We start from the raw sequence: 15,625 nt of genomic DNA, 5'->3' as shown, positions 1-15,625 counted from the left end.
GTGTGCATTTTTTATAGGCAATTTCATAAAGAAAAGCCTAAGGACTCGAGACCAAAGCTATACAAGTAATGTAGCAGGACTCTATGAATGGTGACTTAAGTGTGAATTATTCTTAGAATTTTCATGCTAGAGGAAGTAGGTTAATACTGTAAAAAGTTGGAATTGATTGATCAAGTGACAGGAATGGCAAATGATTGAGCCAGTCAGTTGATGAATGATTACGAGGCCAGCCAGATCCAATGACAGATATAACTGAAGTTCATCCCCAATACTCACTACCCTTTGGCTAACTTTACTTGGGCTCTCTTCTAGTCTACTGAGTCTGTCTGACTTTTTTGTCTGACCCCTTATATCACCTTCACAGCTAGGGTTTACCTTTGACTCATTATTCTTTTGGTATGAAACTCTCCTGTGCTGTATCTCATCAGCTATAGGATGTCTCTTTGATGTGAATGAATAGCAAGCAAATCTATTGTCATGTTTTAATGACAGAACACTAGAAATTTTTTTTTTTTTAATTTTTTTTTTCAACGTTTATTTATTTTGGGGACAGAGAGAGACAGAGCATGAACGGGGGAGGGGCAGAGAGAGAGGGAGACACAGAATCGGAAACAGGCTCCAGGCTCTGAGCCATCAGCCCAGAGCCCGACGCGGGGCTCGAACTCACGGACCGCGAGATCGTGACCTGGCTGAAGTCGGCCGCTTAACCGACTGCGCCACCCAGGCGCCCCAGAACACTAGAAATTTTAAGATGATAGATGCTTTGAATTCAGTGTACATTACTTTCCTTTTTATCCCATCAGGTTTTTTTCCTTGATAATGAGGAATACGGGCCATATTGGAGAAGAGTGCAATAGGCTCATGGGGGACCGAATGTGTGTTAGGCAGAGCAGTAAGGGTGATATTGAAAATGACATTTGGGGGCGCCTGGGTGGCTCAGTCGGTTAGGCGTCCGACTTCAGCTCAGGTCACGATCTCACGGTCCGTGAGTTTGAGCCCCGCGTCGGGCTCTGGGCTGGTGGCCCAGAGCCTGGAGCCTGCTTCCAATTCTGTGTCTCCCTCTCTCTCTGCCCCTCCCCCATTCATGCTCTGTCTCTCTCTGTCTCAAAAATAAATAAATGTTTAAAAAAAAAATTAAAAAAAAAAAAAAGAAAATGACATTTGTCTTGCACTGAACATTTACTATCTGCTGGGCACTGTGTGTTTCACATATACCATTTCCTTTTAACTATATCAATGACTCCATGAAATGGACATTATAAATATCTTTGCATAAATGAACTATAACCTGAAGAGAGATAAAATAACTTGCTCAAGGTCACACAGCTGGTAGATGGCAGAGATAGGATCTGGATCCAGGTCACAAGGCTTTACTTTTTTACTTTATGTCTTTCCCATGCTCTCCCAGATAAAACACTAGCCTATACCACATCTTCCCAAACATCAACAGATTGAAAAACAGACTGATTAGAATTTTACTTTCTTGAACACCTCCTCTCTTCCTCTTTGGTGGGAAGAATGTAAATCCTTAATGGTGAAGCCAATGAGACTGGAATTGGTTCTTAAATAATGAGAATGGGTTGCTCTTCGTACAGGATTCCTGAGGTTCTGCTTTTGTCTAAACTTATCATGAGAATGTGCATCTGGCTTGTCTGGCTCTGCATGTGATAAATCCTTTTAGGCCCAAGTTTCTTCATTCCTGATAGGAATCCAGTAGGACAACCATTACGTACTACTATTGAGATTCTCAGTGGTCACATCCCCATATGGAGTTTAAGGTGAGAAAATTCCCTAACCTGTGATAGGACATATGCACCCATATATGTGTACTACAGGGGCACGGATCATAAGATCTTTCTTAGAACAGGATTGCAGTTTGGTGTAGACAGTTCTGGTAATGTAACACATTGCCTTCTTATGGCAGAAGGACAATAGATTAGGTATCTGAAGACTTTTCTCTGCAATTCACTTGATATAAGATTCTGAGCAAATCACTCATACCTAGACTTCTATTAACTTGCCTGTTGAAAAAGGTGTTAGATTCAATCTATGTCTTTACCTGCCATATAGTTGTCCTTGAATAGAAACACAACAATCAGCTCAGTCCTATAATACTAGTTATCTGCATGCTCACCAGAAACTTAAGTTATCAGTAACCTATTAAATAGGAAAATAAATTGCTATCTAGTAAGTATAGTTGGTTTATTGACAATGTGTTTGGGTATATAAATATGACTTTATGGAAAAAATAATGAAAGGAGTCCTTGGTGATGAAGAGGTTGAAGATACTTATACTATTCCATTACAAAAGGCATGAGTCTTCTCCTCAGTCTCCTCATGGTTGTATTGCAAAAACAACATGTACCTCTCTGGCTAACAATTTGATTTCTTTTGTAACATGAAACCCAGATTTTGTCATTATTATTGCATGCTGAGCAGAATCTTTGAAAGTCCTCTGGGTCTTAGAAGAAATCTAAAAGTTAATCAGAAATCCTTGAATAAATAGCAGTTTATTTCATGGACAAATGTTTTCAAGGGTGCTGAGAAGGAGTGAGCTACCTGTCTATTCCCTGTCAGAAGGCATGAGTCTTCTCTTCAGTCTCCTCATGGCTGACTTCATCTCCTGGTTCCTCAGCGTGTAGATCAAGGGGTTCAGCAGCGGGGAGATGACAGTGAAGGTGACAGAGATGGCTTTATCTGTGGGGAGGGCAGTGAAGGGCCGGGCATAGACGTAGATGCAGGGCACAAAGTGCAGGGTCACCACAGTGATGTGGGAGGTGCAGGTGGAGATGGCTTTCCTCCTTCCCTCCCCTCCCTGAGACCTTAGCATTGTCAAGATGACTGTGTAGGATGCAAGCAGGAAAATAAACCACAGGGTAGTGACTAAGCCATTGTTGGAAATCATCAGGAGTTCAAGTACAAAGGTGTCTGTACAGGCGAGTTTGAGGACCTGGGGGACGTCGCAGTAGAAGCCATCAACAACATTGGGTCCACAGAAAGGGAGGGGCAGCAACAGGGAAATCTGCACGATGGAGTGGACAAAGCCCCCCACCCAGGAGGCCACGATGAGGGCAGTGCATCGCCCCCTGCTCATGATGGTCACGTAGTGCAGGGGTTTGGAGATGGCCATGTAGCGGTCAAAGGCCATGACAGAGAGAGAAAAAATATCTGCCCCCCCGAGGAGGTGGAAGAAGAAGATCTGAGCGATGCAACCATTGAAGGAGATGGTCTTCGTCCTTGACAGGAGGTCTACGAGGACCTTGGGAGCGGTGATGGAGGAGAAGCAGATGTCCAAGACGGAGAGATTGCTGAGCAGGAAGTACATGGGCGTGTGAAGGCGGGACTCGCAGGTCACAGTGACCATGATGAGGAGGTTTCCCAGAAGAGTTGTCATGTATACCAAGCACAAAGAAAGAAATAGGACCAAACTCAGGTTTTGGGACTGAGTAAGTCCCATAAATATAAATTCTTTTACCCTCGTGCTATTTCCCAACTCCATTGAATCATGTTTCTTCTTCTTTGTGCAGCTTGGGAAAAATGAAAAGTATTATCACAGAAAGTGTTCACTCTCCCTTAACATATCAGGTTTAAAGAGTTAGGTATTAGGACTGAAAACTAGGGAGCTGCTGTTAACACATGAAGGGCTGTTCTGAAATTACTGCTAGTGTGTGGGAAATGACATCTGATTAATACAAGCATGCATATAATTATTCTTCTGTAAATTATAAATATTTTAGATGTGACATAAAAATAAGTATAGAAGTTCTACATGCTCAAGATAAACAGGTAGATGTGAAATATTCAGGAAGGGACTCTTGGAGCATGAGGGATAAAAAAATGGAGTCAATTTGGTGTATGGGAAAGGCAATGTGTTTAGTTTCTTTTCCAGATTGCATGCTCCACGTAAACGTTAAAAAAAAATTTTTTTTTTAATTTTAGAGAGAGAGAGAGCACATGAGCAGGGGAGAGGGGCAGAGGGAGAGAGAGAGAGGGAGAGAATTCCCAAGCAGGCTCCATGCTCAGCACAGAACCCAACATGGGGCTCCATCCCATGACTCTGGGATCATGACCTGAGCCAAAATCAAGAGTTGGAGGCTCAACCGACTGCCCCTGCATGTTCCATTTAAATGATTTAAGAACCACTATCTGCAAAATGGTTCTCTTTGGACTGAACTCCACAGAAACACTCCTCCTTTATTTATTTATTTTTTTATCTTATTTTTTATTTTATTTTTTATTTTTTTTAATGCTTTTATTTATTTTTGGGACAGAGAGAGACAGAGCATGAGCAGGGAAGGGGCAGAGAGAGAGGGAGACACAGAATCTGAAGCAGGCTCCAGGCTCTGAGCTGTCAGCACAGAGCCTGATGTAGGGCTTGAACTCACAGACTTGCTCGAACTCACAGACTGTGAGATCATGACCTGAGCTGAAGTCAGAGGCTTAACCGACTGAGCCACCCAGGCGCCAGTCTCCCTTTTTTAAATCAAATTTAGGTGCGCCTGGGTGGCTCAGTCAGTTGATCACTGACTCTTGATTTTGGCTCAGTCATGATCTCACGGTTCATGGGTTCAAGCTCCAAGTTGGGCTCTGCACTGACAGCATGGAGCCTGATTGGGATTCTCTCTCTCCCTTTCTCTTTGCCCCTCCCATGCTCTCTTTCTCTCTCTCACCCTCTGTCTCAAAATAAATAAACTTAAAAAAATAAATTGCAAATTTAATTATATGAAAAATAAAAACAATTAAGGTCATGAAGTTCTTCTTGGTGGTCTATTCTCACTTAACAAGACTTCTTTACTTCTACCTTTATTTTACACTACTTTAGGTACCAAAATCCGTGTGTGATGAATAGCTCCTCAGCTATGGAAACGAAGGTGTAACTCAGAGTTTCTCTTCTGACCATTGTTCTACTTTGTTTCTTAAAAATTATTATTATTTTTTTATAGAGCTATCATTGATATACAATAGGCTCATGTATTTGAAGTGTATACTTTGATGTTTGGACATAACCATATACCCAAGGAAATCACTATATTTGAGATAGTTACCATATCTGTCACTCCAAAAGTGTTCTTGTTATATGACCCTTTGTTATATGTCCTCTTTGCCCCTCTTTCTTCAGGCAGCCACTGATCTGCTCTCTGTCAGTATATATTAGTTTGTATTTTCTAGAATTTTCTATACATTGAATCCTATAACATAGACTGTTTTTTTTTCCACTCATAAAATTTATCCATAAGTTTGTGTGTGCCAATATTTTTTTTCCATTTAGTTGTATGGATATACCACAGTGTGTTTATCCATTCACTTGATGAACAATTTGGGTTGTTTCTGGTTTTTTGGCTATTACATATTAAAGCTGCTATAAATAATCATGTACAGGTCTTTGTATTGACATATGTTTTCACTTCTCTTGGGTAAGTGCCTAGGAGTATAAAGTTTGTAACTTTTAAAATTCAATAATAAGAAAACCAATATCCTAAATAAAGCACAAAGGGACAAACAGTTTGAAAAGACACTTCAACAGGAGGACATAGGAATAACAAATAAACACATGAAAAGATGCTAGCATCATTTACCACTGGGGAAATGTCAATTAAAATCAGAGTACACACCTATGAGAATGGCCAATATAAAAAAGACAAATATATCAAGAATAGGCAGGGGCACCTGGATGGCTCAGTAGATTAAGCATCCAGGTCTTGATTTTGGCTCAGATCATGATCTCACGGTTCATGGGATTGAGCCCTGCATCAGGCTCTATGCTAACAGCGTGGAGCCTGTTTGGGATTCTCTCTCTCCCTCCCTCTCTCTGCTGCAACCTTCACTCATGCTCTCTTTTTTGTCTCTTAAAATAAAATAAATAAACATAGAAAAAAGAATAGACAAAAAATGGAGAGGTATTGGAACTCTGGTGGGAACGTAAAATGGTGTGACCCTTTGTGAAAACAGCTTGGCAGTTTCTTATAATGTGAAATGTATACTTACCATATAATCTTACTGCTTTTGAATTCCTTTCATTTTCTTTCACGAATCCTTGAAATGAGGCTTAATTTCTTTCTTTGAAGTTTATCTCCTGTTTCTGACCATAATCAGAAACAAAAGAAAGGTGAACATCACTTCCCTCTCAATTTTGTGTGTGTGTGCTTTTCAGGTCGAACGAAGATATTTTTTTTTCACTTAGCTCATATTCCCACCAAGTTTTATGGCATCTGTGTGAAATTTTGTCCCAAGTCTATTTAATATGGAAAGCTGAAAAGAACTACTAAGTGGTATCACAGCATACAGCGGGTACCTGGGGGGCTTGGGCACCACCCTGCCTGCTCACATCCCAGCTGGGCACTCACTGCTTATGCAAACATGGGCAAGTTGATTCATCCCTTTGGCCTCAATCTCTGCATCAGTATTTGGAAACAATAGCATCTCCCTCATATGATTCGTGTGAGGATTAAGTGAATTAATCTTGGAAAAGCATCAATACTTAGAGCATTGCCCAATCCATAATCCATAATAAGTGTGATTCTATGTGTGTTATCGCAAAGAAAACCGCTAAGTCAGTTACTCTCACAGACACACAGCGTCTTTAAATAGACTGCCAATCTTTTAGAGGGACTGTATATTTCCCAGGACATGTATTCTAAAACAGATTCATCAGAACATACTGTTTTTTGTTTTGTTTTGTTTTGTTTGTTTTGTTTTGTTTTTAGAGAGAAAGCGAGGAGGGGCAAAGAGGGAGAGAAAGAAATGTAAGCAGGCTCCTTGCTCAGCATGGAACCCAACACGGGGCTCGATCTCAGGACCCTGAGATCATGACCTGAGCTGAAATCAAGAGTCAGATGCTCAACCGACTGAGCCACCCAGGGGCCCCAGAACACACTGCTTTCATGAAACTAGGAGATGTTTTTCTTTAATGGCAGTAAGAATGGCCCAGTGGGTGGTGACAGTGTATGATAGTAAGAAGAGTGCTTACTTGATCTGGCTTCTTGTCTGATATCATCTTAACAAACCAGAGAAGTCCAGTACATGGTCTCTGCAGTGAGAGCCTCCTGGGATCAAGTCCTGGCTTGGTGATTTGGGCAAGTGAGAGACTTGACTTCTGCATCCATAGAATGGGGCTTATAATACCCCTCTCACAGGGTGGCTATGACGATTAGATGAACTAACACATGTGAAGGTGTCAGCATACAGGCTGGTTATCTGTTATGATTAGTACTATGTTGATACTGGAGGATCATTAGTAAATGGAGTGTGTTGAACTGAATGATGGCTCAACTATCAATCCTGACTAGTTAAAGAGAGAGAGAAAATGCTCATCAGAAAATATCAACTCAATAGTTATTGAGGAAATCCAACCTAGCTATGAAAGTCTTCCACAGGGCCCCCCATGTAAATAATAGATTATCTATATAAAAGGGTAGAAAGTACCTCAAACCCTGAGTCAGGCTTGTTAGAAAGGAATACATCCCATGTTCACAAACTACCTTCGGTAATTCAGACAACATCCTCCAGATTCTCCATCTTTTCATATCTATATCTATATCTATATCTATATCTATATCTATATCTATATCCATATCTATCTATATCGTCTATATCTATTGATATCGATATAGATATAGATAAGGATGTAGATGTAGATATAGTGTATATCTATATATAGTGTATATCTATATATAACATATATTTATATCTATCTATTATCTATCTATCTATCTATCTATCTATCTATCTACACTTTTTGTTTGAGAGAGAGAGAGAGAGAGAGAGAGAATCCCAAGCAGGCTCCATGCTTAGCACAGAGTCTAACACGAGACTTGATCTCATGACCATGAGATCATGACCTGAACTGAAATCAAGAGTCAGACTTGCCACCCAGGCACCCCTTATTTTTCACTCTTATACATAGACATTCAGACACTACAGACACACACACTCATGTAGAGTTATACTTCTTACCTAAAATCTCCAACCTTCTCTCAAGGGTTCCATCTTAAATTATGTTCACATGAACCTCAGGAAGCATTCAGCTTCAGAAAATTGTGCTAATAGCCCTCTGAAGGCCAGTGATTTCAGTGGCTACTTTTCTATCTTTATGTGCAAAGGACAGACTCAGGAAATAGTATTTTCTTGTCTTTCCCATGTTAATTCATAGTGCCCCGTTATATTTACCAATTCCTTAATCCCAAAACTGGTGTAAGAATTATCAGAGGGAATATAGTTGGATGTGGCTGTGGAAAAATTCTGCTGATCATGAGATTGTTTCTGTGGGAGTAATTAAGACATAATTAGGTACATACACTTAGGAACACACATTTTTGTTAGGGCCTAAAATTCTGTAGCAGTGAGAAAGATTCTATCCTTGGCCAAACTCTACTCAGGCTCCCCTGAACTTTTTTTTTTTTTGAAGTTTATTTGTTTATTTGAGAAAGAGAGAGTGAGCAGAGAAGGGGCACAGAGACAGGGAGAGAGAATCCCAAGCATCCCCTGTGCTGTGTGACCCCACAAACCATGAGGCACAGGGCTCGAACCCATAATCCATGAGATCATGACCTGAGCTGAAATCAAAAGTCGGATGCTTAACTGCCTGAGCCACCCAGGCACTGCTTCCCTGAACTTTTTAACCAGGGCTCAACTTTTGGATCTCTGTCTCTGTCTCTGCATTGTCCAAGTTTAGCTATAATCCTGCCGATCCAGGTTAGCCAGAATCCCGCACCCTCCATAGCTGATCACCCTCATTATTTGACCAGGCTCCTCATCTTCCACCACCCCCAGCTGATATCTGATCAACTTGGTAAAGAAACCCATTAGGTTGGTGTAGCCAGAACCCCCCTTTTGCCCTGGTGTTTCCTCTTATCAATTTTCCTGTTGGGAAATAAACATCTATTCTTTGGGATTCTGAACAACTTCCTCAGGCAGTGACACCCGTGCAGGGGGAGTCCTGATGTGTGACATACAGGTATTAGAAGGACCATTGGACCCACTGGGGTTATCAGGCAGGAGTGAAGGAGTTCTCAGTGGGCTGATAACCATGCTGGGTGACAGAATTCTCACAGGATACACATGCAGCCAGGAAATCCCCACTGGATCCACCAGCAAATTCTTGCTTGACCTTCAGAGTTTTTCCAACTTCTCACCAACTCCACCCTAATTACCATAAGTCTTGTCTTCATTATTTCTATTGCAGTAACTTCTTCATTGGTCTTCCTGCTTTTGTCCTTACCCCTCTTCAGTCTATTCATCATAGGAGCCCCTGCAGTTCTGTTAAAACACCATTATTCTGCTCTTTGACACCTTGGACCTCACCTAATGTGAAAGTCAAAATCCTTACAATAATCTAAAAGGTCCTAATGCTGGGTCCTGTGGCCCCATGATTTCTCTGACCTCAACTACTACCTCTCCAGTTCTTGCATGCTCTCATCTAGTTACAAAGGCCTCCATGCTATTTCTTGAATGGTCTGGGCAATTCCCTACCTCAGGGCCTTTGAACATCTGATTTGTTGACTGATATTTGTATCATGATGTAAACATTTGAGATCTAAGATGTAAAAACAACCCAGAAGACCTTCCAGCAGCTATCCATAGCATAATAAATAAACAAATAAATACGTGTTGGTATATTAAATAACGTTTTCCACTTCATTCCAACGTTTTTGATGTATTTGCATGGTCCGAAGCAGTTTCATAGGTTTCTGTCAACTTTAGGGAGTCATGTTATCGGAGAGTAAAACCGAATTAGTTGTTTTCTTAACCAGATCCTCCAATGATTTGAGGAGCAAAGAAATGATTGAGAAACAATGTGAAATCATTGAATTTGTTTTGATTTGACAATGGTTATGTAGGTTTACTATAGCCCACTTGTTGTGCCAGATGCTGGGGATCCATTAATGAATAAAGCATAATCCTAGTGGGGGGAGATAGGAAGAAAGAGAACAGGGAATTGGAAACAGGATGCCGAGTTCTGTGTTAGAGCCAAGCACTGGGTGCTGAGGGAATGCAGTGGTGGGGTGGCCAACGGGTCTGGGGTTCAGAGGAAGATCAGGGTAAGAACCTTGCATGAGGTCACAGAACTCATAATTTGGTGAGGTCTGCATACTTACTCAGGCTGTGCTAACTTCAAGGCACCTGCTCTCAACCACTGGACTGTGGGCTTTAGGTGGAACAATCTTCAGGTAATAGTTAACTTATTAATATTAATGAGTCAGACGATGAACTTAATTCAGATCTGTTTACTTCATAAAGACGTGATTACCTCACGAAAGATCTTGTAGAACCCCAATGCCCAAAATGTATTATGTCTCTAGTATGTGTCTCAGCTCCCTTCCTGATAACAAGGCAGGAATGTAGTGGGAATGTCTGAGTATATATGTAGATAGGCATTTTTTTTAATTGAAAAATTTATTTAGACAATTGTAGATTCACATGCAGTTTTAGGAAATAACAGGGATCCCACCTTAATGCAGTCTCCCCCTATGATCATTTACATATGTCAAAACATTGAGTTGTACATCTTAAGTATACACCATTTTTATTAATTTTGTTGATCTAAAAAAAAAGGAGGGAGACACAAAGGAGGGAGAAAGGGAGACACAGAATGGGAAGCAGGCTCCAGGCTCTGAGCTGTCAGCAGAGAGCTTGATGCGGGGCTCAAACCCATGAACCATGAAATCATTACCTGAGTCGAAGTCAGACTCTTAACACACTGAGACACTCAGGCGCCTGAGACCATAGTTTTTAAACATAAAACCAGACTGGGGCCCAGAAGGAGGACCTTCCTGAGAGAATTTGGCAGATTCAAATGCCATTAGTCAAAACCAGAGACTTGGTTAATAGAAGAGTAGTCACAAGGGGCAGTGTCTTCCTAAAAACAAACAAACAAATGAACAAACAGATCCCAGATACAGTTGTGGAGGTCAACCAGAAGGGGGGAACCTGGGTCTGGTGGAACTGAAATAGAAACGATGACTCAGGGGAGCAGAGAGTGCAAGGGGTTCCAGTGTGTACCTCACACGCTTCCGGGGGCCATTATTTCCTTACCAGTTCATCCCCTTCAGGTTCCTTTGTGGTCACCAAGTAATGTTGACCTTAAAAAACAAAAGAGCCAGTTATTTTACCAGAAAAATGAGTTTATTTGGGAATGGTCCAGGAACTGCTATTCAGAACAAGCAAACTACAGCAGACCATAGGCAAATGGCAAGAACAGGGGAGAGAAACTTGCTTTTATAGGTGAAAAGAGGAAGCTGGGAGGGGCTGTTTTTGCTGAGTTCTCACTGGCTGGGCTGTTGCTGGGCAAGGAGAAATTCTTCCCTCTTCCTGCTGGGGAAGGCCAGCATGCCTCCTACAGCCAGTGATAGTGTGAGAGCTCCCCCTTCAGAACTCCCCAACTCCATTTTCAATGAGGTTTATTTACTTTATTTATTTTCACATAATTGTATCTCAATAGAATAGAAAATTCCAAATTGATAAAACTGAGTATATTTTGATTCTGTTTTTCTTATTTCTTCCAAGGTTGTATTGCAAAAACAACATGTACCTCTCTGGCTAACAATTTGATTTCTTTTGTAACATGAAACCCAGATTTTGTCATTATTATTGCATGCTGAGCAGAATCTTTGAAAGTCCTCTGGGTCTTAGAAGAAATCTAAAAGTTAATCAGAAATCCTTGAATAAATAGCAGTTTATTTCATGGACAAATGTTTTCAAGGGTGCTGAGAAGGAGTGAGCTACCTGTCTATTCCCTGTCAGAAGGCATGAGTCTTCTCTTCAGTCTCCTCATGGCTGACTTCATCTCCTGGTTCCTCAGCGTGTAGATCAAGGGGTTCAGCAGCGGGGAGATGACAGTGAAGGTGACAGAGATGGCTTTATCTGTGGGGAGGGCAGTGAAGGGCCGGGCATAGACGTAGATGCAGGGCACAAAGTGCAGGGTCACCACAGTGATGTGGGAGGTGCAGGTGGAGATGGCTTTCCTCCTCCCCTCCCCTGCTTGAGACCTTACTACTAATAATATGACCATATATGACACCAAGAGGAAGAAGAACCACAGTGTGGTGAGCAGTCCATTATTGGAAATCATCAGCAACTCAAGCATAAAAATGTCTGTACAGGAGAGCTTGAGAACCTGGGGGACATCACAGTAGAAAGTGTCAAGAACATTGGGTCCACAGAACGGGAGTGGAACCAACAGGGAAATCTGCACAATGGAGTGGACAAAGCCCCCCACCCAGGAGGCCACTATGAATCCAACGCAACGACCTCTACTCATGATGGTCACGTAGTGCAGAGGCTTGGAGATGGCCACATATCGATCCAATGCCATCACTGATAATGAAAATACATCCACCCCTCCGACAAGGTGGAAGAAAAACATCTGGGTGAAGCAGCCATTGAAGGAGATGGTCTTTCTCTGTGACAGCAGGTCCACCAGAACCTTGGGAGCAGTGATGGAGGAAAAGCAGATGTCGGCAATAGATAAATTACGGAGCAGGAAGTACATAGGGGTGTGAAGGCGAGATTCACAGGACACAGTGACCATGATGAGGAGGTTTCCCAGCAGAGTTGTCACGTACACGAGAAGCAGGAAAAGAAATAAGACCAAGCTCAGCTCTTGATTCTGAGTTAGACCAAGGAAAGTAAATTCTTTCACCCTGGTGCAGTTTCTCAGCTCCATGAAGTCATTTTCTTTTTCCCTTTTGTTCCAAGCTACTTCCTATGAAAGTACTTGGCTGTTTATTTTATTTTCTTCTTAAGCACTAAGACCGCAATTCAGAATCTTGCCCATGTGGATGTAGTGCTTGTGATTTGTTGAGCCATCCAAATTTTTAAGATTGCAATCACTTTGGTGATCAAATCAAATGATCACATGCAAAGTCATTCAATAATTCTTTTCCTATAAAACTAATTTTGGAATGAATAAACATTTATGTTAGTAGGGACATTTACATAGCATATTTTATTTATTTTGGTTTTTTAAATTTTACTTTTTTATTCCACGCAAGTTGATAGAATGTCAGGAACTGTCTGAAGCATATGGGGTTAGACATGTTTCCAGCCATTGCAGGCTTACAGTCTACAAGTTTAATGTTCATATTGGCAAATATTCTGTTGACTTCAAAAGGGTCTTGTCTTTCTAGACAGGGATGTGTTTCTGTTCCTTATTTCAATGTTGCTGAGTCACTTTCCTTGCTCTTGGCTGCTTTATGTTGAATTTCTTAAATCTGCAACCTATTATTCCATGTAGATAACTTGCTATTGTGATTATTACTTTATACTAATCAGATTATTTGCTTAATAATTATTTAAAAATATTAAAAAATTGTTACTGGAAAACAGATTAAGACAAGGTATAAATCCAAATCTCAAAGAATAACATTTTTTTATTGTGATAAAAACACTGAAACATAAATCTACCCTCTTAACAAATTCTTAGGTGCACAGTATTATACAGCAATTTTCTAGAACTTTTTCATCTTCTATAACTTAACTGGTCCTTGCCAGAGTTTGGGGAAGAGAATAAGGATAATAACCTGATTTTGAGGAGTGGTCTATTCTGTATCCATCACACTTTTTCTGCCTCTTTTTTTTTTGAAACACAGCTAAAAGAGGGAGGGGTCACAGCGAGAAGAGACATTAGTATTATTAGAATATGCCTGTTTTTTAATACACTGTTATTGATCATTCTTAGGAGTTTTTGTAATTATTATTTGTTCTACCTTATACTTAGTAAGGGAATATTTATTGCAATCTTCGTATAAGATTAAGTGGGACCACTTTGTCCAAGTGTTGACAGCCTAACAAAAGTGGGTGATTAGCATACATTGATGAACATGACGCATGATAAAATGTGAAATGGGTCGTGAGAAAAGTGAAGGTAGATTTGGTGGGAGAGGAGGGATGGTAGAGATATCCTGATTTCCAGGAGCATCAACAGCTCCTACTTCATGAATGCTTACTATGTGTGAAGAGTTATAAAAAGTTAATCCATTCAGTGTTTCCCACCATCCTTTAGTAAGTATTAATGCTATTCTTGTTTTTCATATGGAATGTATTATGAATCTACATTTGGCTGGAAGGAAGGAAGAGATGGAAATAGGAAGGAAGAGATGGAAATAGGATGGAAGAAATAGTATTTTTCCCCTTCGATCTTTTTTTTTTTTTAAAGTTTGTTTTGGGAGAGAGAGAGAGAGAGAGAGAGAGAGAGAGAGAGAGAGAGAGAGAATGAGCAGGGGAGAGGCAGAGAGAAGAAAAAAGAGAGAATCCCAAGCAGGCTCCACAATATCAGCGTGGAGTCCAACTCGGGGCTTGAAATCACGAGCTGTGAGATCATGACCTGAGCCAAAATCAATAATGTTTAACCGACTGAGCCACCCAGGTGCCCCTCCCCCCTTCAATCTTATTGAGAGGGTCTAATTTTAGATAATAAAAGTGTCTGTCCAAAGATAGGAATTTGGCAAAACAGGGCTCTGGAAACTCTATTTACATCAATCTTAATCTGAGGTAGCTTTACTGATAAGCAACTCAAAGGGTAGCAACAAATGCATGATATCTTCCCTTACACTGAATGGGCCATGGTTCTGGAATCCCTTTTAACACAGCATCCCTCTTCCCCATAGTGAATACCTACCTTTATTGTTTCTATCTTGCGAAGATCATCTTGGCTCTGAAGTGTTTAATATACCTGGAAAAATATCAAAGTCAGACTATTTATACATAATTAGAACAACAACATGTCAATTTCACTATGCATAATCTTAACCTTAGCTGAAAGTTTAACATCTTTACTGCATTCCGTTGATCCTGAAATTCCAACTAAAAATTATATGCTTTGGGGAACAATGCAGAATAGTACACTTGGAGACAATAATTCTTAAAAATTTTGTTTCTGAAGGTAAAGCCTTTTGGAAAACTAAATTGTAGTATCTTTGCTTTCCTTTCAAGAGAAAACGGGCAGATTCAAAGCATCACAGATTCAAGAACTTCTACTGTATCTCTATCTTATACAAATCCCTCAGCCTCAGGCCTAATATAAGAACTGCAAAAGGAATATTATTGGGCAGGGAAGAAGTCAAGTGCCTGATTGTGCTGGTGGAGATGAAGTTTCAATGGGATTTATTAAAAAGTCACCATGATAGGCACATGCGTAGACACACGCAGATGGACACATTTTGATTAGTGTCCAAATTATTTAGAGGCAGTAGTGGAAATCTATTCTCTTATCCACAGCTCAATCAGAACATTGTTAAAACATGCCAAATATGGTGTCCAAGAGACCACAAGGGTCCAATTTTCATGGCTTGCAAGACTCAGAGGACACTATATACAACTGAGTTTCAATTAGGTTGCCAGAAAACGACAAGAGAACTGGACTTAAACTCCTTTGCTGCTAGTTCAATTTCTAATTATACACAGGATGATTATAGTCTCATGATGTTGTAAGTCTCCACATGTAGAGAAACATGATTTAGGTGGTGCTTGGGGAATGCACATTTCCCCTGTTTTCCTATATTCTGCACATCTCTCAATTTGGATATAGCTAGATAAGTATGTTAATAAAGCTCTCTAAACAATAGCTATTTAAGATTAACTCAATTTATTGAATGGCTTGACTTTGTATAGAATGCACTTCCACTGTTTC

General features: G+C 40.5%; 2 protein-coding genes across 2 annotated transcripts; both read right to left on the bottom strand.

The window, feature by feature from the left end:
- Window positions 1-2,563: 2,563 nt before the first annotated feature.
- LOC123602734 (olfactory receptor 4D11) lies at window positions 2,564-3,499 on the bottom strand. Its single transcript, XM_045487201.1, has one exon. The coding sequence runs from the start codon at window positions 3,497-3,499 to the stop codon at window positions 2,564-2,566; it is 936 nt and encodes a 311-aa protein (XP_045343157.1).
- Window positions 3,500-11,725: 8,226 nt separating this feature from the next.
- On the bottom strand, window positions 11,726-12,661 carry LOC123602733 (olfactory receptor 4D10). The gene has a single exon (XM_045487200.1). The coding sequence runs from the start codon at window positions 12,659-12,661 to the stop codon at window positions 11,726-11,728; it is 936 nt and encodes a 311-aa protein (XP_045343156.1).
- Window positions 12,662-15,625: the final 2,964 nt, after the last annotated feature.

This window comes from Leopardus geoffroyi, chromosome D1, assembly GCF_018350155.1.
Source record: "Leopardus geoffroyi isolate Oge1 chromosome D1, O.geoffroyi_Oge1_pat1.0, whole genome shotgun sequence".
Lineage (NCBI taxonomy): Eukaryota > Metazoa > Chordata > Mammalia > Carnivora > Felidae > Leopardus > Leopardus geoffroyi.
Note: the sequence above shows the minus strand (reverse complement) of the source record. Positions and strands in the feature narration are given on the sequence as shown.